Here is a 27640-nt window from a genome sequence, read left to right on the forward strand (position 1 = left end):
CTCTCTCTCTCTCTCTCTCTCTCTCTCGCTTTCGAGATACAAGTGATTTAGCCTAAGAAATTGACGTACCCAAGATTGGATTTTGAGCAATTTAGCATCGGGAAATCGCGGTGGAAACATGTATGCACAGAGTTTCCAAGAGTCCGACCTGGCCCTCCTTGAATCCATAAGCAGGCACTTGTTACTCGACGACTCGGAGAGTCGACTCCTCCTGAGTTGTCCAAACGGAACTCAGCCGTGGAGCACAAGCCTCGGCGGTAACTTGTGCCCGTTTCTGGCCGAGAACTGGGGAGAGCTCCCTCTCCGGGAGGACGACCCGGACGATATGGTCCTCTACGGGCTCCTAAACGGGGCTGAATCGATCGGTTGGGCCCCGCTGGGCTTGCAGGAGGCCAGCCGGCCCGGCTTCGCAGCGGAGATTTCTGTGAAGCCGGAGCCGGAGTCCTTCCCGGCGGCGCCCTGGTTGACGGGGTGCGCCACGATTCCGCCGCCCGCGGCAGTCCCGGCGAGGGGGAAGCACTATAGGGGAGTGAGGCAGCGGCCGTGGGGGAAGTTCGCGGCGGAGATCCGTGACCCGGCGAAGAACGGGGCCCGGGTCTGGCTCGGGACTTACGAGACTGCGGAGGACGCGGCGCTGGCCTACGACCGAGCCGCCTACAGGATGCGCGGCTCGCGGGCCTTGCTCAATTTCCCGCTCCGGATCAATTCGGGCGAGCCCGAGCCGGTCAGGGTGACGTCGAAGCGATCTTCGCCAAAACGGCCATCTCCAGAGCCGTCGACTCCGTCGTCGTCGTCGTCACTGGACAACGGCTCCGGGAAGAGGAGAAAAAAGACGACGACGACGGGCTCCTCGGTGGCGGCTCCGGTGGCGGCACGAGTGGCGGCATTAGAGAATGGGGCGGAGGGGTTCCAAGTAGGACACCAAGTGGGAATGTCCACAAGTGGCGAGCAGCTATTAGTTGGCTTATGATTGACATCATCTTTGTGGCCACATCATGTGGCACCAATGTGGGTCAGGACAGAGAGAGAGAACCTTTGTGGAAATTCTTCTGTTTTTTTGTTTTCCATTTGGATGTGTTTTTTTCTGCCGAGGAGGATGTTTTGTGATAATGTGAACCAATTAAGAAACAAGTGAGAATGGAAAGGGCTTTTCCTGGAAACTTTGGGCTGGTCATTTCTGTTCCTTTTTTGGCAAGTAGGGTCTCGCGTATATCTTTTCATTGAAAGGAATGACGAGAAATTTCTATTGAATGATCCGGAGGCACTATGTGTGTCGCGGAGCAGAAGGAAGTGATCGACATGAGCCACATGGTTGTAACTCAGATGTTGCATTCGCACCATGAGGGATTCCTGGCACTCGTTCACTTTGGACAACAGGAGAATTACTGTATAGTCTCCAAAATATATTCCTCCTTCGCTCAATGGCGGCGCGCAGATTTGTGGGAGAAAAGGAGAGATTACTTCCGGAGCACGTAATGATTTCTCCCGTCGATATAGATGTGTGATGCTGACCTCGAATGAGGAATTAAAGGATGACTTCTATCTAATTAAAATCAAACGAGGGCCCTTCACTCAACCTTGGTATCGTTCAAGGGCATTCGCCCTACCCATTACCTTTTTTTTTTTGGGTAAGAGCCCTACCCATTACTTGAATCCATCAACAATGGGATAATTATAAAAAAAAAAAACCCTAAATTTAATTCGATCCGAAACGTTTGAATTGGGTCACCTTAATCCTAAATCTTTTGACGATTTATCAATATAATTCACTGACGTGAACGCCGACCGTTTTACGTGGAACAACCGGTGCCGACATAGATAATTCTGCATTTTTTAAAAAAAATTTAGAAGTTTTTTATAAATTTTGTATAAATGTGTGTTATATTTTTTTTCTTTCTTTTCCTTTTTGTTTTCAGGCGAAGGGACCCTCTCCTACCCATGGTTAGAAGACAAAAAAATAAAATCAAAAAAATTATAAAAAATTACAAAAATTATCCACATCAACCCCAGTCATCCACACCGGCCGTGTCACGTAGGATGGTCCATGTCCACGTTAGCAATTACAGGTTAAAATTAGCCAAAAGAACTATATTGGCAAATCGTCAAAAAGGTTTATGACTAAATTTATCAAATTAAAAGGTTTTGAATCGAATTAATTACGATAAATTGATGACTTTTTTGGATAATTTTCCCAGTCAACAATATACGCCCACATTAACATCATACTTAATTACAATGGGAAAATTACCAAAATAGTCATAAACCTATTACAATTGTGCCAATTCAGTCCTAAACCTTTTTTTTTGCCAATTCAGTCCTAAACCTTTTGCAATTGTGTCAATTCAGTCAATCCGGCCACTTTTGGCCGGCTGGCGCTGACATGGACGTCGGGCGGCTGACATGGCATTATTTTAATATATATATATTTTTATATTTTTCGAATTTTTTTTTATTTTTTCCTTTCTCCTTTTTTTTTTCTTTTCGGCCAGGGGGAGGCTCGCTGGCCATTGGGGAGGCTCGCCCTCGCCGGCACTGGCGAGGGCGAGCCTCGCCCAGCTCCAGCGAGCGAGGGCGGAGTTCGCCATGGCTAGGCGAGCTCGACCTCGCCAGATCTGGGTGAGGTCGAGCTCGCCCAGCCATGGCGAGCTGCCCTAGCCACCGCTGGGCGAGCTCGACCTCGCCCAGGTCTGGGCGAGCTCAAGCCTCGCCATGGCTGTGCGACGACGAGGCTCGCCCTCACCGGCACTAGCAAGGGTCAGCGAAGGCAAAGCTTGCCATGGCTGGGCGAGCTCTGCCCTCGTCGCCGCTGGACGAGCTCGACCTCACCCAGATCTGGCGAGGTTGAGCCTCGCCATGGCTGTGCGACGGCGATGGTAGAGCTCGAAATTTTTTTAATTTTTTTCCTTTCTCTATTTTTATTTTTTTGCCTTTCCTTCTTCCCCGGTGGCCAGACCGGCCAGGGGCTAGGGCCAGCTCACCGGCCACTGGGGAGGCTCGCCGTCGCCAACACTCGCGAGGGCGAGCCTCACCGTCGCTGGGCAAGGCGAGGCGAGGGCGGAGCTCGCCATGACTGGGCGAGCTTGACCTGGCCCACAGCCATGGTGAAGCTCGACCTCGCCAGATCTGGGCGAGGTCGAGCATGCCCAGCGGCGGCGAGGGCAGAGCTTGCCCAGCCATGGCGAGCTCCGCCTGCGCCGGCCCTCGCTGGAGCTGGGCGAGGCTCGCCCTCGCCAATGCCGACGAGGGCGAGCCTCCTCAGTGGCCGGCGAGGCCACCTCGCCGGCAAGCCTCCCCCTGGCCGGTTCGGCCAGGGGGAAGAAGGAAAGAAAAAAAAAAGAGAAAGGAAAAAAATCGAAAAAAATTAAAAAAAAAATTAAAAAAATGCCATGTCAGCCGCCCTAGTGCCGGATGGCGTCCATGTCAGCACCGGCCGGCCAAAAGTGGCCGGATGGACTGAATTGGCACAATTGCAAAAGGTTTAGAAATGAATTAGCCAAAAAAAGAGGTTTAGGACTGAATTAACACAATTGCAATAGATTTAGGACTTTTTTGGTAATTTTCCCTAATTACAACCTATTTGTACCCTAAATCTCGTCAAAGAAATCGGTATATGCGTCAAGCAAATGAAGGGGAAGCGATTATTCCACAACTATTACTTACATGCAAAGCCGACCACGAGGTTCACGATGCCCAACGGTGAATAGCTCAATCTGATAAGACGGTGAATAGCATCGTCCCCCTGGCGGCTCCATACAGATTCTTCGAACCATGATCGGTAGCTGCTGCTGCTCTCAAATCGTATAGAAAAGTCTTAACGGTAAAGCTCTGCATCGTCCGCTCTCTCTCTTCTCTGACCACGAAAGTTCTCAACTCGAGACTTTCTTCCGGTTTTGGTATTGATAATGTCAATGCGTGATCTTCATTTTCCAATCTTCAATTCAAAAGAGACGACCCCTTTCTCTCATATTCACAATATACCTTCTGTGAAGTTCTCAAGGAAACCAAGCATGTCAAGAAAAATCTCTCTGGAAAATATAATTTAACCTTGACATTCCACTTCCTCACAATCACCCATGTCGTCGAGGCCTTATCCGTTCATACTCTCGAAACGTGTTATGGTTTTTCAAACCCCTACACTATCGGTCATTTCTCTCCCTTTCCTTTCCGTATCATCTCATGAGCTAGTACCGGGGTTAGGTAATAGAAACCCTTAAGCATATAGCCAAATCATTTTATGCATCATGCAAAGTAACGATGTCATTCGAAACCGAGAAGTTGATGATGCATACCTTCCACATAATATGTACTGAACTCATCAAGCCATGGTGAAGCATCAAAAGGAAGCTGTCTCCTGTGCAAAGTAACAAACTTACAAGTTTCAGCCGCAAAACATCCATTTCACCACTTTTGGACACAGCAATACCAACTAAACCCAAAGATTCGTTCCTCTACCGATGGTTATTCAGGACAGATAACCAGCTAAGCCAGTTAATAGGCCTAAAAGTGAACAATCCACAAGTGACGGATTGCAGGCCCTCTAGTGAGTAGCAAGTTATTCTTATGGATGTTTTAACATGATACTATAAAAGGACCGACATCCTTTTGGGAAAGCGACGATCAGTATGTCAGCAGTGAGGGTAACTTGACGAGCTCCATTATAGACATCATATGCCTCAAACCTTCTTAGAAAGGGCTATGACGTTGAAGTTGAGTGAATCTGGATTTTTCTGGATCATTTCTTGGATGACTTTAGCCGCATCCTGTCATGCAATAAAATGGTTAGATAAAACTCCAATAGAATGGGTGATAATAGTAGATGACAAGTGCCACAAAAAAAAAAAAATAGAGACAATTACGCAAATGGTCCATGAACTTTTGTCTAGTGTGCAATGTCGCCTCTGAATTTTTAATTTGTTCAATGTGATCCATGAACTTTAGCTCAATGTGCAACGTCATCCCCGAACTTTTAATTTGTTCAAAGTGGTCCCTAAACTTTTGGTACATGTCCAATTTAGTCTCTGAATTATACAAAAATGTTTAATGTTATCCTTCCCTAAACTTAAATTAATGGAAGGACAACATTGAACATTTTCATATAGTTCAAGGACTAGATTGAACATATATCAAAGTTCATGAACCACATTGAATAAATTAAAAGTTCAGGGATGACATTGCACATTGAGCTAAAGTTTAGGGACCACATCGAACAAATTAAAAATTCAGGGACCACATTGAATAAATTAAAAGTTCAGGGCCGATATTGCACACTGAATCAAAGTTCATAGATCATTTGTGTCATTTTCTCAAATATTAGTTGGCTTATGATTGACATCTTTGTGGCCACATCATGTGGCATCAATGTGGGTCAGGACAGAGAGAGAACCTTTGTGGAAATTCTTTTGTTTTTTTGTTTCTTTTTGGATGTGTTTTTCTGCCGAGGAGGGTGTTTTGCAAGACACAAGTGGAGATGGAAAGAGAAAGGGCTTTTCCTAGAAATTTTTGGGCTGTTCATTTCTATTCCTATTGGCAAGTAAGGGCCGTTTGGTAACGTGCCAAATAGTGAAAATTTCTGTTCTTTTGTTCCCAGAAATAGTTTGGGAACAGAAATGCGTTTGGTAAACTTTTTGTTCCCGAGCACATTTTTGCAAATATTTGTGCCGAGAAACAGTTTTGGAAGAGAAACAAGAAGTAAAAAAAAGTTGCTTCTTGTTTCTCGCACAATTTTGAGAATCAGTTTTTTTCTTCTTTTTCTTTTTTTCTTTTCTTCTTTTTGTGTTGCTCTTCTTGGGTTGTGGCCGGTCGCGGCGACGGCGACGGCCACGGCCCAGGGCGCGAGGGCGTCACGGCCTCGCGGCCGCGCGGGCGAGGTCCCCTGCCGGCGGAGCGAGGGGACCCTCGCCCAGCGGCGGCGGCGGCTCGCGACGGCGAGGCTCAACCTTGCCGATGGGCGAGGCGAGCCTGCCATGCGACGGCAGCCGCCTCGCCCAGGCGGCGAGGGTCCAGCCCTCACCCTCGCCGACAGGGGGGACCCTCGCCTCCGCCGGCCCTGGGCTGTGGTCGGCCGCCGGTCGCCGGCGACCGGCCATGGCCTGGGTAGAAAGAAAAAAAAAATTAAACAATTCAAAATATTATTAAAATATTATTAATAAAAAAAAATTTGTGTGTAGTTACCAAACACATTTCTGTTCTTTTCCATTCTAGAAATAGAAATTTTGGACAGTTTACCAAACGCCTTCAAATGCACAGAAATTGTTTCCGGGCACAGAATAAAAAAAATCATTTCTGTTCAGAAATAGTTCCCGGGCACAGAATGGTATTCATGCGCACCCTAAGGGTCTCGCATGTAAGTGATCGATATGAGCCACATGGTTGTAGCTTAGATGTTGCATTCACACCATGAGGGTGCGAGATTTGGCATTACTAGAGCGCGACTCTGCGTTGCCTTGGCACTCATTCACTTTGGACAATAGGGAAAATTCACCGTATAGTCTCCAAAATGTATTCCTCCTTCGCTCAACGGCGGCGCGGACTCGTGCGAGGAAACGAGAGATTGCTTACGGAGTACGTAATGACTTCTCCGAACGATACAGATGTGTTGTGTCAACCTCGGTATCGTTCAAGGGCATTCGCCCTACCCATTACCATTTTGTTTCTGGTCAAAGCCCACCCCTTACTTGAATCCATCAACAATGGGATAATTATAAAAAAAATCCTAAATCTAATTCAATCCGAAACTTTTCAATTTAGTCACCTTAATCCTAAAATTTTTAATGATTGACTAATATAATTCGCTGACGTGGATGACGGTCGTTCTACGTGGAGCAGCCGGTGCCGACGTAGATAATTTTGCATTTGTTAAAAAAAATTTGGAAGTTTTTATAAATGTTGTATGATTGTGTATTATATTTATTTTTATTTCTTTTCCTTTTTGTTTTCACCGTGGACTGGCAAGGGGACCCTCGCCTGCCCATGGTTAGAAAAAAGGAAGACAAAAGATAAAAAATTATAAAAAATTACAAAAATTATCCACATCAACGCCGGTCGTGCCACGTAAGATGGTCTGTGTGCATATCGGCGATTACCAGCCAAAATTAGTCGGAAGAACTACATTGGCAAATCATTAAAAAGATTTAGGGCTAAATTAGCCAAATTGAAAATGTTTTGAATCGAATTAAGTAATATAGATTGAGGATTTTTTTGGATAATTTTCCCGATCAACAATATACACCCACTTTAACATCTCATTTAATTACAACCTATTTAATCAAATTTGTACTCTAAATCTCTTCAAAGAAATCGGTATATGTGTCGAGCAAATGAAGGGGAAGCGACTACTCCACAACTTTATTTATATGCAAAGCCGACCACGAGGTTCACGATGCCCAACGGACAAACAAAGCTCTGATCAGAAAGTGAATAGCATCATCCCCCTGTCGGCTCCATACAGATTATTCGAACCATGAACGTCCTGCCGCTCTCAAATCGTATAGAAAAGTTTTAACAGTAAAACTCTGCATCATCCCCTCCGTCTCTTCTCTGATTACGAAAGTTCTTGACTCGAGACTTTCTTCCGGTTTTCGTATTGGTAATGTCAATGCGTGATTTTCATTTTCCAAGCTTCATTTCAAAATATACGGCCCCTTTCTCTCATGTTCATATAGCTTTTCTGTAGTTCTCAAGGAAGCCAAGCATGTGAAGAAAGTCTCCCTGGAAAATATAATTTAGCCTTGAGGTTCCACTTCCTCACGATCACGCTTGTCGTCGAGGCCTTACCCGTGCATACTCTTGCAACGTGTTATGGTTTTCAAACCTCTACACTACCAGTCATTTCTCTCCCTTTCCTTTCCGTATCATCTCATGAACTAGTACCGGTTAGGTAATAGAAACCCCTAAGCATATAGCCAAATCATTTTATACATCATGCAAAGTAACAATGTCATTCGAAACCGAGAAGTTGATGATGCATACCTTCCACATAATATGTACTGAACTCATCAAGCCATAGTGAGGCATCAAAAGGATGCTGTCTCCTGTGCAAAGTAATGAACTTACAAGTTTCAGCAGCAGAACATCCATTTCACCACTTTTGGACACAGCAGTACCATCTAAACCCAAAGATTCGTTCCTCTACCGATGGTTATTCGGGACAGATAACCCGCTAAGCCAGTTAATAGGCATAAAAGTAAACAACCCACAAGTGACAGATTACAGGCCCTCTAGTGAGTAGCAAGTTATTCTTATGGATGTTTAACATGATACTATAAAAGGACCGACATCCTTCTGGGAAAGCAACGATCAGTAAGTCAACAGTGAGGGTAACTTGACGAGCTCCATTATAGACATCATATGCCTCAAACCTTCTTAGAAAGGGCTATGACGTTGAAATTGAGTGAATCTGGATTTTTCTGAATCATTTCTTGGATGACTTTAGCCGTATCCTGTCATGCAATAAAATGGTTAGACAAAACTCCAATAGAATGGGTGACAATAGTAGATGACCAGTACCACAAAAAAATAATAATAATAATAAGGGACAATTACACAAGTGGTCCCTGTACTATGACCCAATGCGCAATGTCACCTTTGAACTTTTAATTTGTTCAATGTGGTCCCTGAACTTTAGCTTAATGCGCAATATCATTCCTGAACTTTTAATTTGTTCAATTGGTCCCTAAATTTTTTATACATGTCCAATTTAGTCCATAAATTATACGAAAATGTTTAATGTTGTCATTCCCTGAACTTGAATTAATGGAAAAACATTGAATATTTTCATATACTCTAAGGACTAGATTGAACATATACCAAAAGTTCAGGGACCACATTGAGCAAATTAAAAGTTCGGGGATGAAATTGCGCATCGAGCTAAAGTTCAAAAACCACATTGAACAAATTAAAAGTCCGGGGATGACATTGCACATTGGATCAAAGTTCATGGACCATTTGTGTCATTTTCTCAAATAATAATAAAAGGTGACCAAGTTGCTAGAACATATGAATTAAAGAACATCAGGAAACATCCCCATGGATTAGGCTGTTATACAAGTCTCTTGCACCGGAAACCCATTCCTGCCCCAAGACCCCCCACCCTTACTCACCCCATACCACAATGCCGTCAGTATAGTTTCCAAAGAACCTAGCAAATCCTAGATAACAGCTAAGGAGGCAAATTAGAAGATAAAGTCAGAAAAATTGACAGCTAACCTGCAATAAGCTGCTCGGTGAGGATGGACCATGTGATATAGGACTGGACTTTTCTCCATCCAGCTCAAACAATTCACCTAAATATTTGAGAAGGCAACTGATCCCATTAGATCAACAGACTTTGTCAGGTGGTTGGTGAGCCTTTGCCTTAAGATAAACACGAGTTTGCTAGCGGAAAAAAAAAAAAGCGCGCAGAGAGAGAGAGAGAGAGAGGAGGAAGAGAAGGGAGAGGGGAGCTCTGCTTACCATCTACACATGTAAAGCAGATAAAATGTGTGTCAACGTAGTCCGGTGCCTGTCAAGAATAATCAGTGGGACAGGATGAACAGTCAGTGCTCAAAGTTAACAAGGAAAATTAAGCTCATAGTGCCAGAACAATCCTTTGACCATGGATTAGTGTAAAAATGATCCATGCAATCAATATCTAAAGTTCACAAGGATAATAAAACCTTACCAGTGTATCACCCGCTGCCGCAGCTACCGAGTGAGCAACTTCCATGTCTCTATCATTCTCCAGAAACACAGCTCGCTAAGAACATAGAGGGAGAAAAATGCAACGACTATGAGTTAATCAGAAGAAACTATTGCTAAACAGAATGATGGAACTCTGAGCACTCTGTGCTTATTCATTCATGAGAGAGAGAGAGAGAGAGAGAGAGAGAGAGAGAGATTACCTGACAAGGATCCATATCTGCGGTGGACTTGAAGAACCTATCAAAATAGGATCCTTCCACTGAAGGAGCGGAAAAGGAAAAATATATGTCAAAAGGAGTTTAAATAGAGGCAGTCATATAGTTAAGAAAATTCTAAAAAAATACATGAATATTTATCCTCTACATAAAAGAATCTTCTACTAGCAAAATTCCTGATAAAGAGCGTAGCCATCATTGCAGATATGAAATTGCATATTCCACGACATAATTCAATATTTTGCCTTCTAGTCATGAAAAAGTTAGTATGAGGGGGTAAATATGATAGCTCTAATCCATGTAAAGAAGATGTTCAGGTATTGCCCTTTTCTTCAAAGTTCTCTAGATAGCAGTAGTAGCTTTCCTTTTCCCTTCTCTTTTGTTGTTTGGACCTTTTATTATTTTATTTTTTTGACATTGCTAAAGCCGTCTCCTAAGGTTTAAATACATCTTAGACTGGCTGATACCAACACTTTAGGGTCCTAATGGTATCATCATTCCTCCAAATTCTTAATGATTCTTCCCTAAGTCAGTTTGATTGGGGTGTGAAAATGTAACACCAGTCAATCATCCTACAGAAAGGGCTCATGATTCCTATGTGTACCTTCTACGGCACTCTTAACAAGAATTCCGAGGATTTGGAGGATGTCTGCTTCTTCACAAGCTTATCATGCACTTACAAGGAGCAGAGACAGTCCAAATAAAGGAAACTAGTGGAAACTTACGAAGCTTAATCTCTGAAGTGACGTTCCCAACAGCATGCAGAAGTCCAACTGTTCCACAAGCATTGCCCACAGTTTGTTTCATGAAATAAACTTTACTGCTAGACTCCTAACATCAGGATGATAAGCAGAAGTCATGACCAAAGTTTACCAAAAAATTTTGAAAGAGAGATGAATAAATATTGTAGCTAAATATTGTAAAATGACTACCAAGAGCAGTGAATATTTGAAGCATTATCGCACACCATTATAGAATAGAAATTAGCAACAGAATAAATAGAAGTAAAACACAATGAGTTTCATCCATTATTAATTTCAAAGGCATCAATGAAAGTGTGTTCAAAATAAACATTCTTCAATACATTTATGACATATGCGTAAAAAAACTAAGAAAGCCTACCTTCGTCAAACTTTCTTGCTGTATTCTCTCTTCTTCCGACTAAAACAGAGAAAGAGTCATGTGAGTCAGCACAAAGTATCTTGTCTCACTATATCCACAAGGAACGACAGACATACTAAGAAGGATGGAAGCACAACGAAATCTAGGCACCTTCGACGTGATGGGATAGAGGAACAAAACAGCGAGTACAGGCTTCGGGACCATCTCCAAGAGTTCACCATCTAACCCGAAGACGTCGAAGCACTCGACCTCATCCTCCGGAAGACCAAGGCCCCACAAGAACTGAAAAGGAAAAGAACCCAGATAGCCATCCGCAAAAGAAAATTTTCTAAATAGATCAATCTGCCGGTAATGTGATACAGACCAACCCAAAGAAATCCACATATGTCATTCTACATATGCACGGTGAAGCATAACACTGACAAGAGGTTTTTTTTCGGCCAATTGACTAGAGGTGATGATGAAAAAACTACAGATATTGCACACTTTGTTAATTTCACACAGAGACCAGAGCAACATAGCCATAATCGAACAATCTGGACAGAACCAGCTTCTAGAATGGTGTCATTGCTGAATTACATGCGAAACCATAAACCAGTTATTTATGGACCCAATAATCAGACCCAACTTCACCATTAAGTGCAATCACCGTCAACATTCATTTAAGCAATTAAGATCAGGACTGCCCAGTCACTTTTTTTTTTTTTGGGTCTGTCCTATTTCTAACTCTCCTCTCACTCTCTGAGTTTTGCTCTGCCTATTGCATAGCGCGGAAGTTGAACCCCACACCTGTGATACTAGCATCCCCCCAATCCCTTTACCAGCAGTGCCGCATGCCAATTGGCACTGCCCAGTCACTTCAGTAACAACAAAATCAGTCAATTCAGGCTCATCTCCAAGAGCAAATTGATCAGCTGCAAAGCAAGGTACAAAAATCCCTCTTCACCAGTCAACGTAATCCCCGACCAGTGTGCAAGAACTGTTTGCGTTCGTTTCACACAATTCCATCCGCGTCGAGATCAACAAACACCGACTCCCAAACGCCCCCAATCGCGAACCACATCTTCCTTTCGCTGATGCAATCGAAACGGAAGCAGGTCGACGCGGCAAATCAGGCGCTACCGATTTCAGTTCCTTGTCGATCCGAACTCACGATAAAGGGTGGGGGCAGCAAGCAAGCAAGCACGTCTACCTGGTTCATGATATCGGGATTGGCTTCGAGAGGGAGCCACCTCTTGGCAGAGGGGCTCTCGTCTACCGTCGCCATTGAAGGTCACCTTCGAGGGTTTCTGCAACAGGAGAAGTGAGAGAGCGAGAGAGAGAGAGAGAGTGAGAATCTCTTCGATGCGTAAGTGCGACGGGGTTTCGTTAAAGAGACGGCGCCTATTTTATAGGTAGATTCCGGTTCGAGTTGACCCGTCGTCGCCGACTCAACTCGCTCGAGCTCCTCTTTTCTGTTTATCGAAATGAAATGGAGATCAATGAGTTAATTAAATCTAATTCATCTCTTTCGATCTCCAATCAAATCAAAGGTTCGCCAAAATGAAAAATTTGGAAAAAAAATATTGTTAAGAATGATCATTTGTATTTTTTAAATAATTAGCCTCTTGTGAAAATTTATTTCCAAACATCTTCTCGGATGATAAATATATTTTTCGCCAGTTCATTTCTATAAGTAATTATTTTTAGGAAAATAATTTTCCTAATCATTCATATTCTGCTTTCTGCGAGACGAACATAACCTAAGTGTGACGAATTGAGCTCGAGATAAAGCATGTTCATTATAAATTGCTTCCTCGTCGTCTAATCGGCATCGTATAAAAATAGATCCGAGATTCATATTAAGTATATTGAGTGTGACATGGAATTACGTTTTTAAGATCTTTAGGGGAGGTGGTTCAGTCAAGGTGCATGAAAGCCGACTTGGACACGACCCGACTACTTAAGAAGGAGCTTTTTTTCTCAGACCTTTTAAGTTACTATTTATAATGCCAATTATCATAATACTGTCGCACGAGTTATTGTAATTATATTATGTTTAATTTGTGTCAAAATGTGGCACTTTATTTTATAACACATGATTTCAACCAGTAATTAACAAATTTGTAGCCATATTAGGTCTAACAATTAAATATGATAGACTAACGTTATCCCCCAAGAAGGTGATCATTCTTGGCAAAAGCGAAACATAAATTCCACAATGACACTAACTGAAAGCCTGGCTCAAAGTTCAAGTGCTTCTATGGTTAAAAATAGAATTGGACAGTGCTCTTAGTCTTGATTTATTCTTTAATGTCGACTTGATTACCATCAGTTCGAAGGGAAAGCTGAATTTCTGTGAAGCTAATATCGGCGTCGAAATGTGAGCACGCATGAACGGGTCCCGCTCGAATCTCGCCACATCAACCGTACACCGGATGATGTGTTCGTGAAGGACGCATTCAGAGGAAGCGCAGGAGGCAGAATCGAGAGAGAGCCATGTAGGCTCGTTTCATGAGGTTTACAACATTCAGATCCCAGAAGATAACCACAATTTCTGCTCTGGTTCCGTCGCTAATAGGTCGTCGCAAAATTTTGCGATGGAAAAAAATTCGTCGCAAATTAGCCACGAACACTATCCGTCGCAAAATTCGTCGCAAATAATTCGTCGCAAAATTCGTTGCAAATTAGCCACGAACACTATCCGTCGCAAATTAGCCACGAACTTTATTCGTCGCAAAATTCGTCACAAATTTCGTCGCAAAATTCGTCGGAAATTTCGTCGCAAATTTAGTCGCACATTTCGTCGCAAATTTCGTCGCAAAATTCGTCACAAATAATTCGTCGCAAATTAGCCACGAACTTTATTCATCGCAAAATTTGTCACGAAATTCATTGCAAAATTCATCGCAAAATCCGTCGCAAAATTAGCCACGAACTTTATTCGTCGCAAAATTTGTCACAAAATTCGTCACAAAATTCGTTGCAAAATTCGTCGCAAAATGTATTCGTCGCAAATTAGCCACGAACTTGATTCGTCGCTACTTATTCGTCGTAAATTAGCCACGAATTGTAATGGTCGCAAAATTCGTCTCTAAATATTCGTCGCAAATTTTACACCATTTCAGCCATCAAATCTTGTCCATATCAATAGCTACGCATTAATGAACATCATGTAATACATTGAAAACAATCAAAGGACACGAGACAACCACTGATTCCGCTTCAAAAACAGAAAATGAACAAACCAGACACAATGCCATATAATTGAAAAATATAACTGAAGGAAAGATGCTAGTCCGCAAAAAATAATGATATATGCAAAGTTGCAAAGTCTGACATGATGCTTTTTGATATCCAATCTTATAATACATTCAAAACATTCATAGGAGGCGGGACAAGCATAAATTTTGCTTAAAAAACGAAAAATCGACAAACCAGACACAAAATTGGGCAGCTTTGGTACTCGGCAGGACACCAAAAGCAGTCACTTTTGTCAATACCTGATGAAATGTGGATACATAAATAAAGATATTCAATCAGTCCAGAATATAAAAGAAGTGTTTATGCATGGATGTGGAACTAGGTATAAAAAAACAAGAGGGTTAACAAAAAAACGTTTCAGGACGAACATCAATGTTCTTACATATGAATATGAGTCAACTTTGACATCCACTGTAGTTTTTTCACCCTTGTAAACTGTATTTCTGTCACCTAGGAAAAATTAGATCCTTGTCCAAATAGCATTCAACAGTTTAATGATTTAGAGAGGTGAATTACCAACACCAATTCCCAGGAAGAGAGGACTCAAAGTCAATTAAGGCATGTATTTCTACAATGTTCAAATATCATGATTTTTTTTTAACAAGCATGTCATCCTGGAATCTCTAAATTTTCAGTTTTTCGCAAGCAAAGAACCTAGTTGTAAGAAAGTTGTGCACAAAAAGTAATTGTAGGGCAGAAACATATTGGGTGAAACTGCACTTATGTCATAAAAGATTGTGAAGCAAGCTTACCCCCAATTTTGGGAATTTTAACTAGAAAGGACCGAGAAAATCATCATCATCATCAGCAATCTCAACATCATTGTGTCGCTCATCATTGTGCCCATCACCTATTGGATTGGCGGGAGGTAGAGGAGGAACCTCACCGCGATTGAGGTTGAGGTGTCGCATAACGATTTGCATTTATTGTTTCAAGTCATTTATTTCTTCGTCCCTCTCTACAATTATATTTTTCAGTTGGTTCACTTCTTGGGTCAATTGCTCGTCATGTCGTGTCCTCCTTCGACCAGCCGCATTGGATGATGAAGTTCCAACATGATTCGACATGTACATCCTTGACAAGGATCCCATCCCAAATATTTTTCCTTTTTTCATCCCACCCGTTGCCTCCACCCATAATGCCATACTGTCAACTGATGGCTCAGACGCAGCACAACCATCACTACCACTAGCATTGCTCATTAAAAGTTCATCATATTTTTCCTACATTAACAATATAGATGAAAATAAAATAACTTAATATATATATCTACCATAAATATTAAAAGCATTCACAGTTTTCATTCTAGTTTCCATAAAGCCCAAAGTATAACCTTACATACCTTAATAGCTTTTGCTCGATCGCCAGTCCATGTCTTATCTTTCTTTTGAAATGTGCGTTCAAATGTAGAAGCAAATGTCGGTTCCATCCCCAATTCATGTGCCTACAAAATGTAAACATGAGTAATTGAATTAAATTAACTTATAACTTATTTAACAAACTTACCAGTCATTTGCGATGCTCCCCAATGTTGATAGAGCCCCCAGCATATGTGGCAGACCCTTCACTAGAACTAGAAGATCGATTCTTTTTATTCTGCTTACTGATTTGCTGAGTCTTTTCAGTTTCCCAAATTCTGTTAATTTCCGTCCAATTATCAGCTGTAATGAAAGCCGGCTTCACTTTCTTGATCTTCGCTCTATTCATCACATTTCGTATGTGATCACTGACTTTCTTCTGAAAAATTCTTCTCACTTTATTCTCTTCCTCTTCATCCCACTTGAACTTCCGTTGCAATCAATACAAGAAAAACTGAAAGTTATTATGATGGTCACATATCCATTACCATGCACCAGATAATTCGGTAATAGATTTTGTTAAGTTCATCTCGGGGAAAATATTTGGTCCCTTTAGTACCGAAAACTAAAGAGTTGTTCTAGTCCCTTTACATCATTCTTGACCATCAATATACTACACCGAACTTAGTTGGTGAAAAAATAGAATATCTAAAACTTACCTTGAACTCATTCCACCACAAATCTTTCACTTCTTGTGGATCATTTCTGTAATTAATATACTGCCCCATCTAATAGTTTTTGACTATTTTATTCAGTTCCCTCACAACAAACGGAGCATCCGTGAATCTACAAACATACGGATATTATGCAACATCGACAATTCAGTTGACATCCATATCTAAAGCCATAAATATTACATATACTAAAAAAAATGAAGTACTTACGAATCTCCAAATGGGCATATCATGAATCGGTTATCTTCTTCACCTGTGTTTCCGTCATTATTCGATTGTTGCGTCGAATAATAAGGTGGAACGGAAGGAGATGGATCTAAAGGAGATGGAACTGGAGGAGATTCAGTTCGCATGTGGCCAAGTCCCCTACCATGTTCTTGAGTGTTGGAAGAAGGGCCAACGTGTCCATATTGTCCATCAGCATATAGTGGTTGAGGGTTAGATGAAAGGACAGGGGAAGAGGAAAGGGATGGGGACGAGGACGAGGAAGAGGCTGGTCTTCTATGCATGTGACCTCCACGTTTATACTGACAAGTAGGAAGGTTAGACAAATATATAAAAAAATATGAACACGTATTACGGACACATAATGACGTACATGACGAAGCTTACCATTTTGGTTCAGAAGCAGAAATGTTCCCTCTTAATTAGCCAATGCCGAGTGTTTATGACGTGCAATTTCCTACGAACAAATATACTATGAATCGCACTCATTTTGATATCAAACATCAATATATGAGCACAATATGCCATGCTAAGTCGACAATAACCATAATTAACCACACGATCCACTTTCAAACCACATGATAATTCATCAAGTACAAGAACAACCATGAAACATCAATTTCAGCCACATGATCTTCGTTCTCGGCCACACGATCATCAATCAAAGTGGGTGGCCACGGGCATTATAAGCCATTCTGTGAAGTTTTGAAATTTTTTATTTTTTTATTTTTTTTTATTTTTTTGGGCAACTGCAAAAATTTAAATTTCACTCAAAGTGGGTGGCCACAGGTATTCTAAGCCATTATGTAAAGTTTTGAAATTTTTTTATTTTTTTATTTTTTTGGGCAACTAAAAAAATGTAAATTTCACTAAAAGTGGGTGGCCACAGGTATTATAAGCCATTCTGTGAAGTTTTAAAATTTTTGATTTTTTTAAATTTTTTTTAGGCACCTAAAAAAAATTAAATTTCACTCAAAGTGGGTGGCCACAAGTATTCTAAGCCATTCTGTGAAGTTTTGAAATTTTTTATTTTATTATTATTTTTAAATTTTTTTTGCACCTAAAAAAATTTAATCACTCAAAGTGGGTGGCCACATGTATTTTAAGCCATTTTCTAAAGTTTTGAAATTTTTTATTTCATTATTATTTTTTCATTTTTTTGGGCACCTAAAAAAATTTAAATTTCACTCAAAGTGGGTGGCCACAGTTATTTTAAGCCATTTTGTGATATTTTGAAATTTTGGTTTTTTTATTTTAAAAAAAAATTCACCAAATTTAATATTTTCCGAAAATTTGACTTTTTTTAATTTTCTGGAAATTTTTATGAATTTATCTAGAATTTATCAATTTTAATGCATTTTCTGAAAAAACGCTTAATCAACCACACGATCGTCATTGAACACTTAATCGGCGACATAATCGACAAATTAACCAGGCGAACATCGATCAAAGCCACATGCAATCCTGAAATCGGCTCCTAACTTAGCCAACCAATCCGACACTAAACAATCCCTAAACAAGTCCAATTAATACTCATTATACTAGGTAGGGTTTAGGGAGTCGCTTACTTGGTTCAAGGCCCAAAAAAACCAAACAATAATAATATTTTGGTAGGTCGGCCAGTGGGGGGCTCGGCGCGGGCGCGGGCCCAAGTGGTGGCTAGTCGGCCAAGCGCTCGGCCACGGCCGGCGAGCAGCAGACTGAGAGCGGGCGGCGATCGGGACGGCGACGGCGTCGGGCGGGGCCGGGCGGCGATGACAAGTCCTCGAGCGAGGCTGGGCGGCGACGACGTCGTGTGACTGCTGGGCGGCGACGGCGTCTGGCAGCTGCTGGACGGTGACCACGTCGGGCGGCTGCTGGGCGGCGGAGAGCTCCCGTGACGAGGCCGGGCGGCGACGGCTCGCCGAGGCCGCCGAGCGGCCGCGAGGTTGGAGGGCGAGCCGCGCTGAGCGAGCCGGGTGGCGGGCCGGGCGGCGACGGCGTGAGGCGGCGAGCTCGGGCGAGGTCAAGGTGGACGGCTTCTGGTCGGCCGCTAGGCGGTCTGCGAGGCGGGCGGGTGAGGCGTACGGGCGAGCTGGGTAGTGGCGGCGAGCTCCGCCCGGCGAGCGGCTAGCACACGCGTGGGCAGGCGACGGCGGCGACGGCAACTGTGGCAGGGAGCTGCCTGGAGGGCAGGCGACGACGGCGACAGCGAGCTGGCGCAAATGGTCCACAGTACTCAGCGACGACAACGGAAAGAAGAAAAAGAAGAAGAAGAAGAAGAAGAAGAAGAAGAGGAAGAGAAAAAGAAAAAGAAAAAGAAAAGGAAGAAGGGACAAAGTCTGAAAAGAAGAGTGGACGTGACGGGGCACGTGCGTGTGCAGGGAGGAGAGAGAGAGAGAGACGGGCGAAAAAATTTGAAACGTGCGCGAATGTGGTTGCGACGGAATTTGCGAAGGACATAAAAAAAAAAGGATCCGTCGCAAATTTGCGACGGATTCCAAAAAATAAGGGCATTTTCGAATCCGTCCCAAATTTGCGACGGATATTTTGTCCGTCGCAAATTTTCAACAGATTTTTTTGTCCGTCACATATTTGCGACGGACATTTTTTGGTCCGTCGCAAATTTGCGACGAAATTTTTATCAGTCGCAAATTTGCGACGGATTTTTTTGTCCGTCACAAATTTGGGAGAGAATTTTTTTCGCATCCCAAATTTGGGACGGATTTTTTTGTCCGTCTCAAATTTGGGAGGGAATTTTTTTCCCGTCGCAAATATGCAATGGATTTTTTTTCCGTCGCAAATTTGCGACGAATAATATTGTTCCGTCGCAAATTTGGGAGGGAATTTTTTTCCCGTCCCAAATTTGCGACATACATTATTTGTCCGTCACAAATTTGAGACAGAATTTTTGTCCGTCGCAAATTTTGGACGTAATTTTTTGTCCGTCCAAAATTTTGCGACGGAAAAATATGGTCCGTCGCAAATTTGCGACGGAATTATGGTCCGTCGCAAATTTGTGACGGATTTTTTTGTCCGTCGCAAATTATTGTCCATCGCAAATTTGCGACGGACAATATTTTTGAATCGCAAATTTTGGACGTAATTTTTTGGCCGTCCAAAAGTTTGTGACGGAAAAATATGGTCCGTTGTAAATTTGCGACGGAATTATGGTCCGTCGCAAATTTGCGACGGACAATATTTTGTCGTCGCAAATTTTGGACGTAATTTTTTTTCCGTACAAAATTTTGCGACGGAAACATTTTGTCCGTTGCAAATATGCAACGGAAACATATTGTCCGTCGCAAATTTGCAACGGAATTATTGTCCGGCGCAAATTTGCGACGGAATTATTTTTCCGTCGCAAATTTCCGACGGATTTATTTCGGATTCCAAAAATAAAGGACATTTTTGAATCCGTCGTAAATTTGCGACGGATTCGGAAAATTGCCGTGAATTTCACTTCCGTCGATAAATCTTTCGATGAACAGTAGCCACGAATAAATTATTGTCGTAAAATGAGCGACGAAATTAGCAACGATCCAAATCCAATGGAAAATAGAATATCGCAAATGTCATCGCACGAATAATATTTGAGTTGTCGTCATTTAGCGATAAATTTTCCGACGATCAATTAAATTAATAAGAATAATTGACAACAACAATAATAATAACAACAATAATGATAATAACAATAACAATAATAACAAGAACAATAATAATAATTATGACAACCAAAATAACACTTGTTGCAATAATAATTACACATCATTAGTGTTTTGTCACAAAAATTTTAATGTTCGTCTTCGTCTTCGTCTTCGTCTTCATCTTCATCTTTTTCATGAGCATCATTTTCATCATCTGTCTCAAAATCAGATTCTGAATCATCTTGTATATTTAATTCGCAAATTTTAGTTGGATCCACATCTATCATTGCTCCACATGGATCTCGTAAAGTTGGAATGTTATATTCCTCAGTTTCAACCGTGTTACAGACTTCCTCTTGTTGATAGGCTCTATCCTTCCAGTGTTCCTCGATTTTTCTCCGTGCTTTGATTTTACATACAGCCCACCAATCAGCTTTGTCACGTTTCAAACTAGGATATGATGCATAACATATTTGAATTGCTTGTTATGCCAAGACAAATGGTTCATATTTCATATACCTTTTCTTGTGATTTATTTCAACCAAATTAAACTTCGTATGCACCTTCATTCCTTTGACGGGGTCGAACCACTTGCACTTAAATAACACAACCCACATCATTAAAGGTCTAGGGTACTCTATCTCTATGATTTCATCCAACAAGCCATAAAAATCATCTTTTGAACTGCTACCATTGGATGACCGAACACACACACCACTATTCATTGTGACTTTTCCCATTCCATATTCTTGAGTGTGAAAATTATATCCATTTATTAAATATGCTGGCCAACTTCGTACTCTTAACTGTGGACCCCATGGCAGATGATATAGCAATCCTTGCTTTCGAAGTTCATCATGATTACTGTAAACCTAAGGTTACACACGCAAGGTCAATAATATATATTTTAATAAATGATGTATAAAGTTTAAATAACTTGGTTTTGGTCCATAGGCAACTTACATATGTTTTGAACCATGCTGCAAATTATTCATCGCACAAATGGTCAAACTCATTTGGTGGTAGTCCATACATTGAAGTTTGGAAAATCCTAGTAATAAATACCATTTATATATTAGCAAATATTTGACACACAATACATATATTTGCAAATTCACACTTACACGAAGTATGGCTCGACTTCTGGGAAGTTCAGTAAAATATATGTATGGGCTGCATGCAATTCTTTTGCTTTGTTAAGTAACAAAACTGACATGCGCCGCTTGGTCGACCCAAATAATTGAAAATAGAGAATGCTTTGCAATTAGGATCACTGGGGCCCTCATCATTTCTGCCTGCTCTCCGCCTCTTGCACTGCACGTACGGCTCAAAATAGTATGACGCAAATGTTGTCACTTCTTCCACAATATATGCATTACAAATTGAAGCTTCAACACATGCCTTATTTTTCACTTTTTTCTTCAAATGATATAAGAATCTAGTTGCAATAGAAAGAAGCTTATCGGAACATAATATATAATAAAGTAATTTTAACTTTATTTTAAAAAAAAATTACCTCTCAAATGGATACATCCATCGAAATTGGACGGGACCTGCAACTTTGGCCTCATAAGGCAAGTAAACTAAGAGATGCTCCATCGAATCAAAAAACGATGGAGGAAATATCCTTTCTAAGTTGCAAAGAATAATTGGAATATCTCTCTCTAGTTTCTCCATATGTGATACTTTTAACACTGTCGAGCAAATATCATACAAGAAATTGCTTAACTCTGTAATGGCGCCCCATACAAAGTTCGGTAGAACTTCCTTGAAAGCTATTGGAATTAGTCTTTCCATCAATATATGACAATCATGACTCTTCAAACCTGTCAACTTGCATTCATTCAAATCAACGCATCTCCCGAGGTTCGAAGCATATCCATCAGGAAACCGCACAGATTTCAACCATTGACAAACAACTCGCCTCTGCTCCTTATCCAATGTATAAACTGCTTTTGGTTTTGGTCCCCTGCTGCTTGCATCCACATCTAGTGTTAGCTGATCACAAATATCTCATATCTTTTCTTGCGTTCAAGTTGTCTTTTGTTTTTCCGGTGACATCCATCACAGTATTTATGACATTGTCGAAAACATTCTTTTCTATGTGTATGACGTCAAGATTATGATGAATAAAATGGGCCTTCCAATACGATAGATCCCAAAATATACTACGTTTTGTCCACTTATGTGTACTTCCATACGCAAAAGTCGTACCGTGAGGGTTCTGAACAACAGTTGGAAAGTCCTACACCCGCTCCCAAATTTGCTCGCCGGTCAACCTCAATGGTGGACGTGTTCTTTCAGTCCTATTCTTGATGAACTCTTTTTTATTCCTTCTGAATGTATGATTTATCGGTAAAAATTGTCTGTAACAGTCAAAATACCTGGACTTCTTTCCATGTTTTAATCTAAATGACTTTGATCTCTCCAAACATATCGGACATCCTAAGATCCCAGCTGTACTCCATCCAGATAACATTCTGTAAGCTGGAAAGTCATTTATCGTCCAAAGAAGAGCGACCTTCATTACAAATGTTTGATCGGTAGAAACATCATATGTAAGGACACCTTCCTTCCATAGCCGTTGTAACTCTTCAATCAATGGTTGCATATAAACATCTATTAACTTTTTCGGATTTTGCGAGCCAATCACGATCAATGTAAAAAATATATAAGGTGTCTTCATGCACATACTAGGTGGAAGATTGTACGGCGTTAAGATAACTGGCCAACATGAATAACTTTTTCCTGATTTCCCAAATTGGGCAAATCCATCGGCACAGAGACCTAACCTGATGTTTCGAGGCTCTATCGCAAACTCGGGGTATGTTCTATCAAAATGTTTCCATGCCTCTGCATCTGAAGGATGACACATTAGACCTTCTTCTGTTTCATGATTTGCATGCCAAGTCATGTGTTCAGCGGTGGCTTGAGACGCATAAAGCCTTTGCAATTTGGGGATTGAGGGCAGATAAAACATTTGCTTGCATGGTCTACGCTTCTGATTACGACCCGGCCTCCTGTTATTCTTGTACCTGGGTTGGCTACAGAATTTGCAAGATTCTGCATTTTCATCATCTCTCCAATATAACATACAACCCCTACTACATACATCAATCCTTACAACCGGAAGACCTAAGTTATCCACTAGCTTTTTCATATCGTAAAAATCACTTGGCATGATGTTATCACGAGGCATTGTTTCTCGCATTACTTCAACAAAAGAGTTGAAGCAATCCGCAGACACATTATGCTCTGCCTTGATATTTAACAGTCTTGCTGTCACTAATAACTTAGTGTGGTTGTCACAACCTGCCCATAAAGGTTCATCTGCTGCTTTCATCACTTTCCAGAACTGATTAGATGAAAAAGCTCCATTACACACATTCTCATCAAAACCCGTTACTCCTATCTCTTCCAATTGTGATGCATGACTAGTACCCACTTGTACCAGCTGCATCAATCACCATCCTCTCGTATGGGTTCAATTGGTCATAATAGCTACATTCTTCCCTAACTAAAAATTGGTCACTTCTTCGATATCCTTCATCAGATATAAATGGTTCACCATGGCAAGTCCAATTATAATAATTCAGAATAAACCCAAATCTACAAAGATGTTCTCTAACTTTATCACACACATTAAATTTACCATTACTGCACTTTTTACACGGACACCTTAACTTATTTCCATCCATGAACTCATATTTAGTACTAGCAAAGTCTAAAAATAATTCCAACCCAGTACGAAACTCATCGGTCAATCCTCGACGTCCAGGTAAGTTCTTATTATACATCCAAGCCCTGTCTCTTTGCATTGTGTCTGTATTAAAATAAAAAAATCTCGTAAAATATTTAAAATATCATATCTACTGTTTTTAATTAAAACCATAAAATTATGAAAATTAAAATTTTGTTTTTCACGCAACAATTACTTTGAAATTGAAAAAAATTGAAAAAATTACCATGTAAAGAAGACTTACCCAGATATTTTGACTGAAATCTTGGTAGCAGAAAGTGGTCAATTTGAAGAGAATTGCAATGTTCACTTGGATTGCGAGACCTTCAATTGGACACGTACCTAAATAAAAGCAAAATCACTTAACATTCATTTTTAGATAATTTTTTTATTTTTTCCGAATATTTTTAAATTTTTTTTTCTTCTCATATTTTTATCCGGTCGCCGATCCGGCGACCGACGACCGGCTGACGCCGACGAGGCTGAGCGGCCTCGCCATGGCCGCAAGTCCGGCGACCGGGCCGACGCCGGGCGAGGCCGAGCGCCCGGCCATGGCCGCCGCTGACCTCAGCCGGGCGACGGCGAGGTCGACCGGGCGGCCATGGCCTGTGCGGCGCGGCTCGCCGTGGCCGCCGGTCGACCCGCCGTCGCCCGTATCTCGGGTGATGGCGAGGTCGACCGCCACACCTGGGCGAGGCCGCCGGTCGACCTCGCTGGCCATGGCGGCGTCGCCCAGATCTGGGAGAGGCCGACCGGCCTCGCCATGGCCGCCAGTCGACCTCACCGTCACCCAGATCTGGGCGACGGCTAGGTCGACCGCCATGGGGGGAGGCCGAGCGGCCTCGGCCCATGGCCGGCGAGGCCACTCGGCCTCCACCCATGGTTGGCGAGGCAGCTCGGCCTCCCACCATGGCTGGCGAGGTCTCGCCGGTGACCGGTCGCCGGTCCGGCGACCGGCCACCAAGTTACAACAAAAAAAGAAAAAAAAAGTCAATTAAAAAAATTTCGCATCCAGCGATGAATAGAAAGGACAAGACCGTATTAGTCGCATGTTTAGTCACGAAATTAGCTACAATACTTACAGGTGGAAAAGCTTTACCGAGATTGATTTCTGCGCGCACGGATTATTGAGAGAAACGAAAGGGGGAGAAGGCGGGAGAAAAGCGGGCGACGTGAGGAATCAGTACTGAGAGAGAGAAATTGACGGGTGGGGTGTATATGACGAAAGTAATTTTCCCTCACAAATTAGCGACGAATCCGTTTTCGTCGCAAATTGCGACGGATAAAGTATTCGTCGCTACTTTCGTCGCAAAAGGATAAATTTCGTTGCACAAATTAGCGACGAAAAATAAATCCGTCGCAAAAGTCGTCGCAAATTTGCGACGGAAAATTAGTCGTTGATAATTTGCGACGGAATTAGCGACGACCAACTTTCCGTCGCAAATTTGCGACGAATTTTGCCACGGAAAATAATTCCGTCGCAAATTTGCGACGAAATTAGCGACGGAAAATAAATCCGTCGCAAAATTCGTCGCAAATTTGCGACGGATTATTTTCCGTCGCTAATTTGCGACGGATTTAGAAATCCGTCGCAAAGTTTGTCGCAAATTAGCGACGAAAAATTTCCCGTCGCAAATTTTCGTCGCAAAATTCATGTTTTTTTGTAGTGCATGAGATGTTTTTCATCCTTGGTGACGTCCACAAAATCATCCAGCATCTGCAAACAAAAGATTTAACTAGTGATTGACAATTCCATTTAACAGGGTGAGAAAAGATTGTTCCAGCGGGGAGCAACTAAGAACTGTCGATTGTCTTAATAGACAGGTGACAGTTTGAGCAAATATTTATCACTTTCCACTTCTCCACTGAGCAACTCATGTATGAAAGTAGCCAAATATCTCGGGTGACACAACCCTAAATTGTTGAGTTAAACAAGAGGGGATCTAAAAAGAACTATTCTTAAAATCCCCTGGTTTGGCAGTTTGCAATCCCCGAGAGTAATTTTGAACAGGCAAAATCACAAATTCTTGCCCTTCTATATATGGCCCATCCGTTGAATTGTAGTAGCAGATACTAGAAAGGAAGAAGCAGATATCCCATCCATTAAATCTGATGTGTGGTGAGTAAATCTTCTTGCTGAATTATATATATATTTTTAGCCATGGCAACGGACTAGGAAAAAGCTGTTTCTAGAAAGCAGCTTCAGTTAATCTATTCCTCTTCAGAGATGATGAACCAAATCAAAAGCTGTCCTTATGTTTAAGGTCTCTTGGCTACATTACAAGAGCATCCACTGTTAGTTGTGGAACCAATGCTGAAAAGGGGAAAACACCAGGCAGACAGAGAAGTTGCAAACCTGCTACTGATTTATTTTAGAAGATACAAAGTTATACTTCTTTCATATCTTTAAATAGAAAGAGTGCATACCCTTCGATCCTCAAAATCTGCAATGTCATCATCTACTTCATCCTCACCGTCGTGATCCGATAACACTTGATCCACTGCCATATGCTTCAAGAAAAGAAGCAAGTTCATGGAAATCATGTCAGGCACATTATTTCGGTGGTGTTTTAGGACGGCCATCTCCAGAGCCGTCAACTCCGTCGTCGTCGTCATCACTGGACAGCGGCTCCGGGAAGAGGAGAAAAAAGACGACGACGACGGGCTCCTCGGTGGCGGCTCTGACAGCGGCACGAGTGGCGGCATTAGAGAATGGGGCAGAGGGGTTCCAAGTAGGACACCAAGCGGGAATGTCCACAAGTGGCGAGCAGCTATTAGTCGGCTTATGATTGACATCATCTTTGTGGCCACATCATGTGGCACCAATGTGGGTCAGGACAGAGAGAGAACCTTTGTGGAAATTCTTCTGTTTTTTTGTTTCCATTTGGATGTGTTTTTTCTGCCGAGGAGGATGTTTTGTGATAATGTGAACCAATTAAGAAACTAGTGAGAATGGAAAGGGCTTTTCCTGGAAAATTTGGGCTGGTCATTTCTGTTCCTTTTTTGGCAAGTAGGGTCTCGCGTATATCTTTTCATTGAAAGGAATGACGAGAAATTTCTATTGAATGATCCGGAGGCACTATGTGTGTCGCGGAGCAGAAGGAAGTGATCGACAGGAGCCACATGGTTGCAACTCAGATGTTGCATTCGCACCATGAGGGATTCCTCGCACTCGTTCACTTTGGACAACAGGAGAATAACTGTATAGTCTCCAAAATATATTCCTCCTTCGCTCAATGGCGGCGCGCGGACTTGTGGGAGAAAAGGAGAGATTACTTCCGGAGTACGTAATGATTTCTCCCGTCGATACAGATGTGTGATGCCGACCTCGAATGAGGAATTAAAGAATGACTTCTATCTAATTAAAATCAAACGAGGGCCCTTCACTCAACCTTGGTATCGTTCAAGGGCATTCGCCCTACCCATTACCTTTTTTTCTTGGTCAGAGCCCTACCCATTACTTGAATCCATCAACAATGGGATAATTATAAAAAAAAAATCCTAAATCTAATTCGATCCGAAACTTTTCAATTGGGTCACCTTAATCCTAAATCTTTTGACGATTTATCAATATAATTCACTGACGTGAACTCCGACCGTTCTACGTGGAACAACCGGTGCCGACATAGATAATTCTGCATTTTTTTAAAAAAATTTAGAAGTTTTTTTATAAATTTTGTATAAATGTGTATTATATTTTTTTTTCTTTTTTTTCTTTTTTTGTTTTCACGCAGGGGGACCCTCGCCTACCATGGTTAGA

At 41.9% G+C, this 27640-nt stretch overlaps 2 protein-coding genes across 4 annotated transcripts; one reads left to right on the forward strand and one right to left on the reverse strand.

Moving 5' to 3' along the window:
- Positions 1 to 26869, forward strand: LOC115686475 (ethylene-responsive transcription factor 2-like). Of its 2 annotated transcripts, XM_056304394.1 has the most exons (2): positions 1 to 906; positions 26604 to 26869. In XM_056304394.1, the coding sequence occupies exons 1-2, from the start codon at positions 119 to 121 to the stop codon at positions 26614 to 26616; spliced, it is 801 nt and encodes a 266-aa protein (XP_056160369.1). In that variant the 5' UTR covers positions 1 to 118; the 3' UTR covers positions 26617 to 26869. The 2 variants fall into 2 exon arrangements, with proteins under 2 accessions (XP_056160369.1, XP_030467650.2); XM_030611790.2 differs by lacking the exon at positions 26604 to 26869 and having other exon boundaries at positions 1 to 1251.
- Positions 4198 to 12386, reverse strand: LOC130135390 (ubiquitin carboxyl-terminal hydrolase 3-like). Of its 2 annotated transcripts, none has more exons than XM_056304395.1 (9): positions 12208 to 12386; positions 11166 to 11297; positions 11016 to 11054; positions 10619 to 10724; positions 9879 to 9937; positions 9659 to 9733; positions 9451 to 9499; positions 9205 to 9281; positions 4198 to 4760 (listed from the first exon to the last, which is right to left on the reverse strand). In XM_056304395.1, exons 1-9 carry the CDS (start codon positions 12280 to 12282, stop codon positions 4674 to 4676), a joined length of 699 nt encoding a protein of 232 aa, XP_056160370.1. In that variant the 5' UTR covers positions 12283 to 12386; the 3' UTR covers positions 4198 to 4673. The 2 variants fall into 2 exon arrangements, with proteins under 2 accessions (XP_056160370.1, XP_056160371.1); XM_056304396.1 differs by lacking the exon at positions 4198 to 4760 and adding an exon at positions 8006 to 8438.
- Positions 26870 to 27640: the final 771 nt, after the last annotated feature.

The sequence above is a fragment of the Syzygium oleosum genome, unplaced genomic scaffold, assembly GCF_021117445.2.
Source record: "Syzygium oleosum isolate NSW1041296 unplaced genomic scaffold, Sole_v2.1 Sole_v2.32, whole genome shotgun sequence".
NCBI classification, from domain to species: Eukaryota; Viridiplantae; Streptophyta; class Magnoliopsida; order Myrtales; family Myrtaceae; genus Syzygium; species Syzygium oleosum.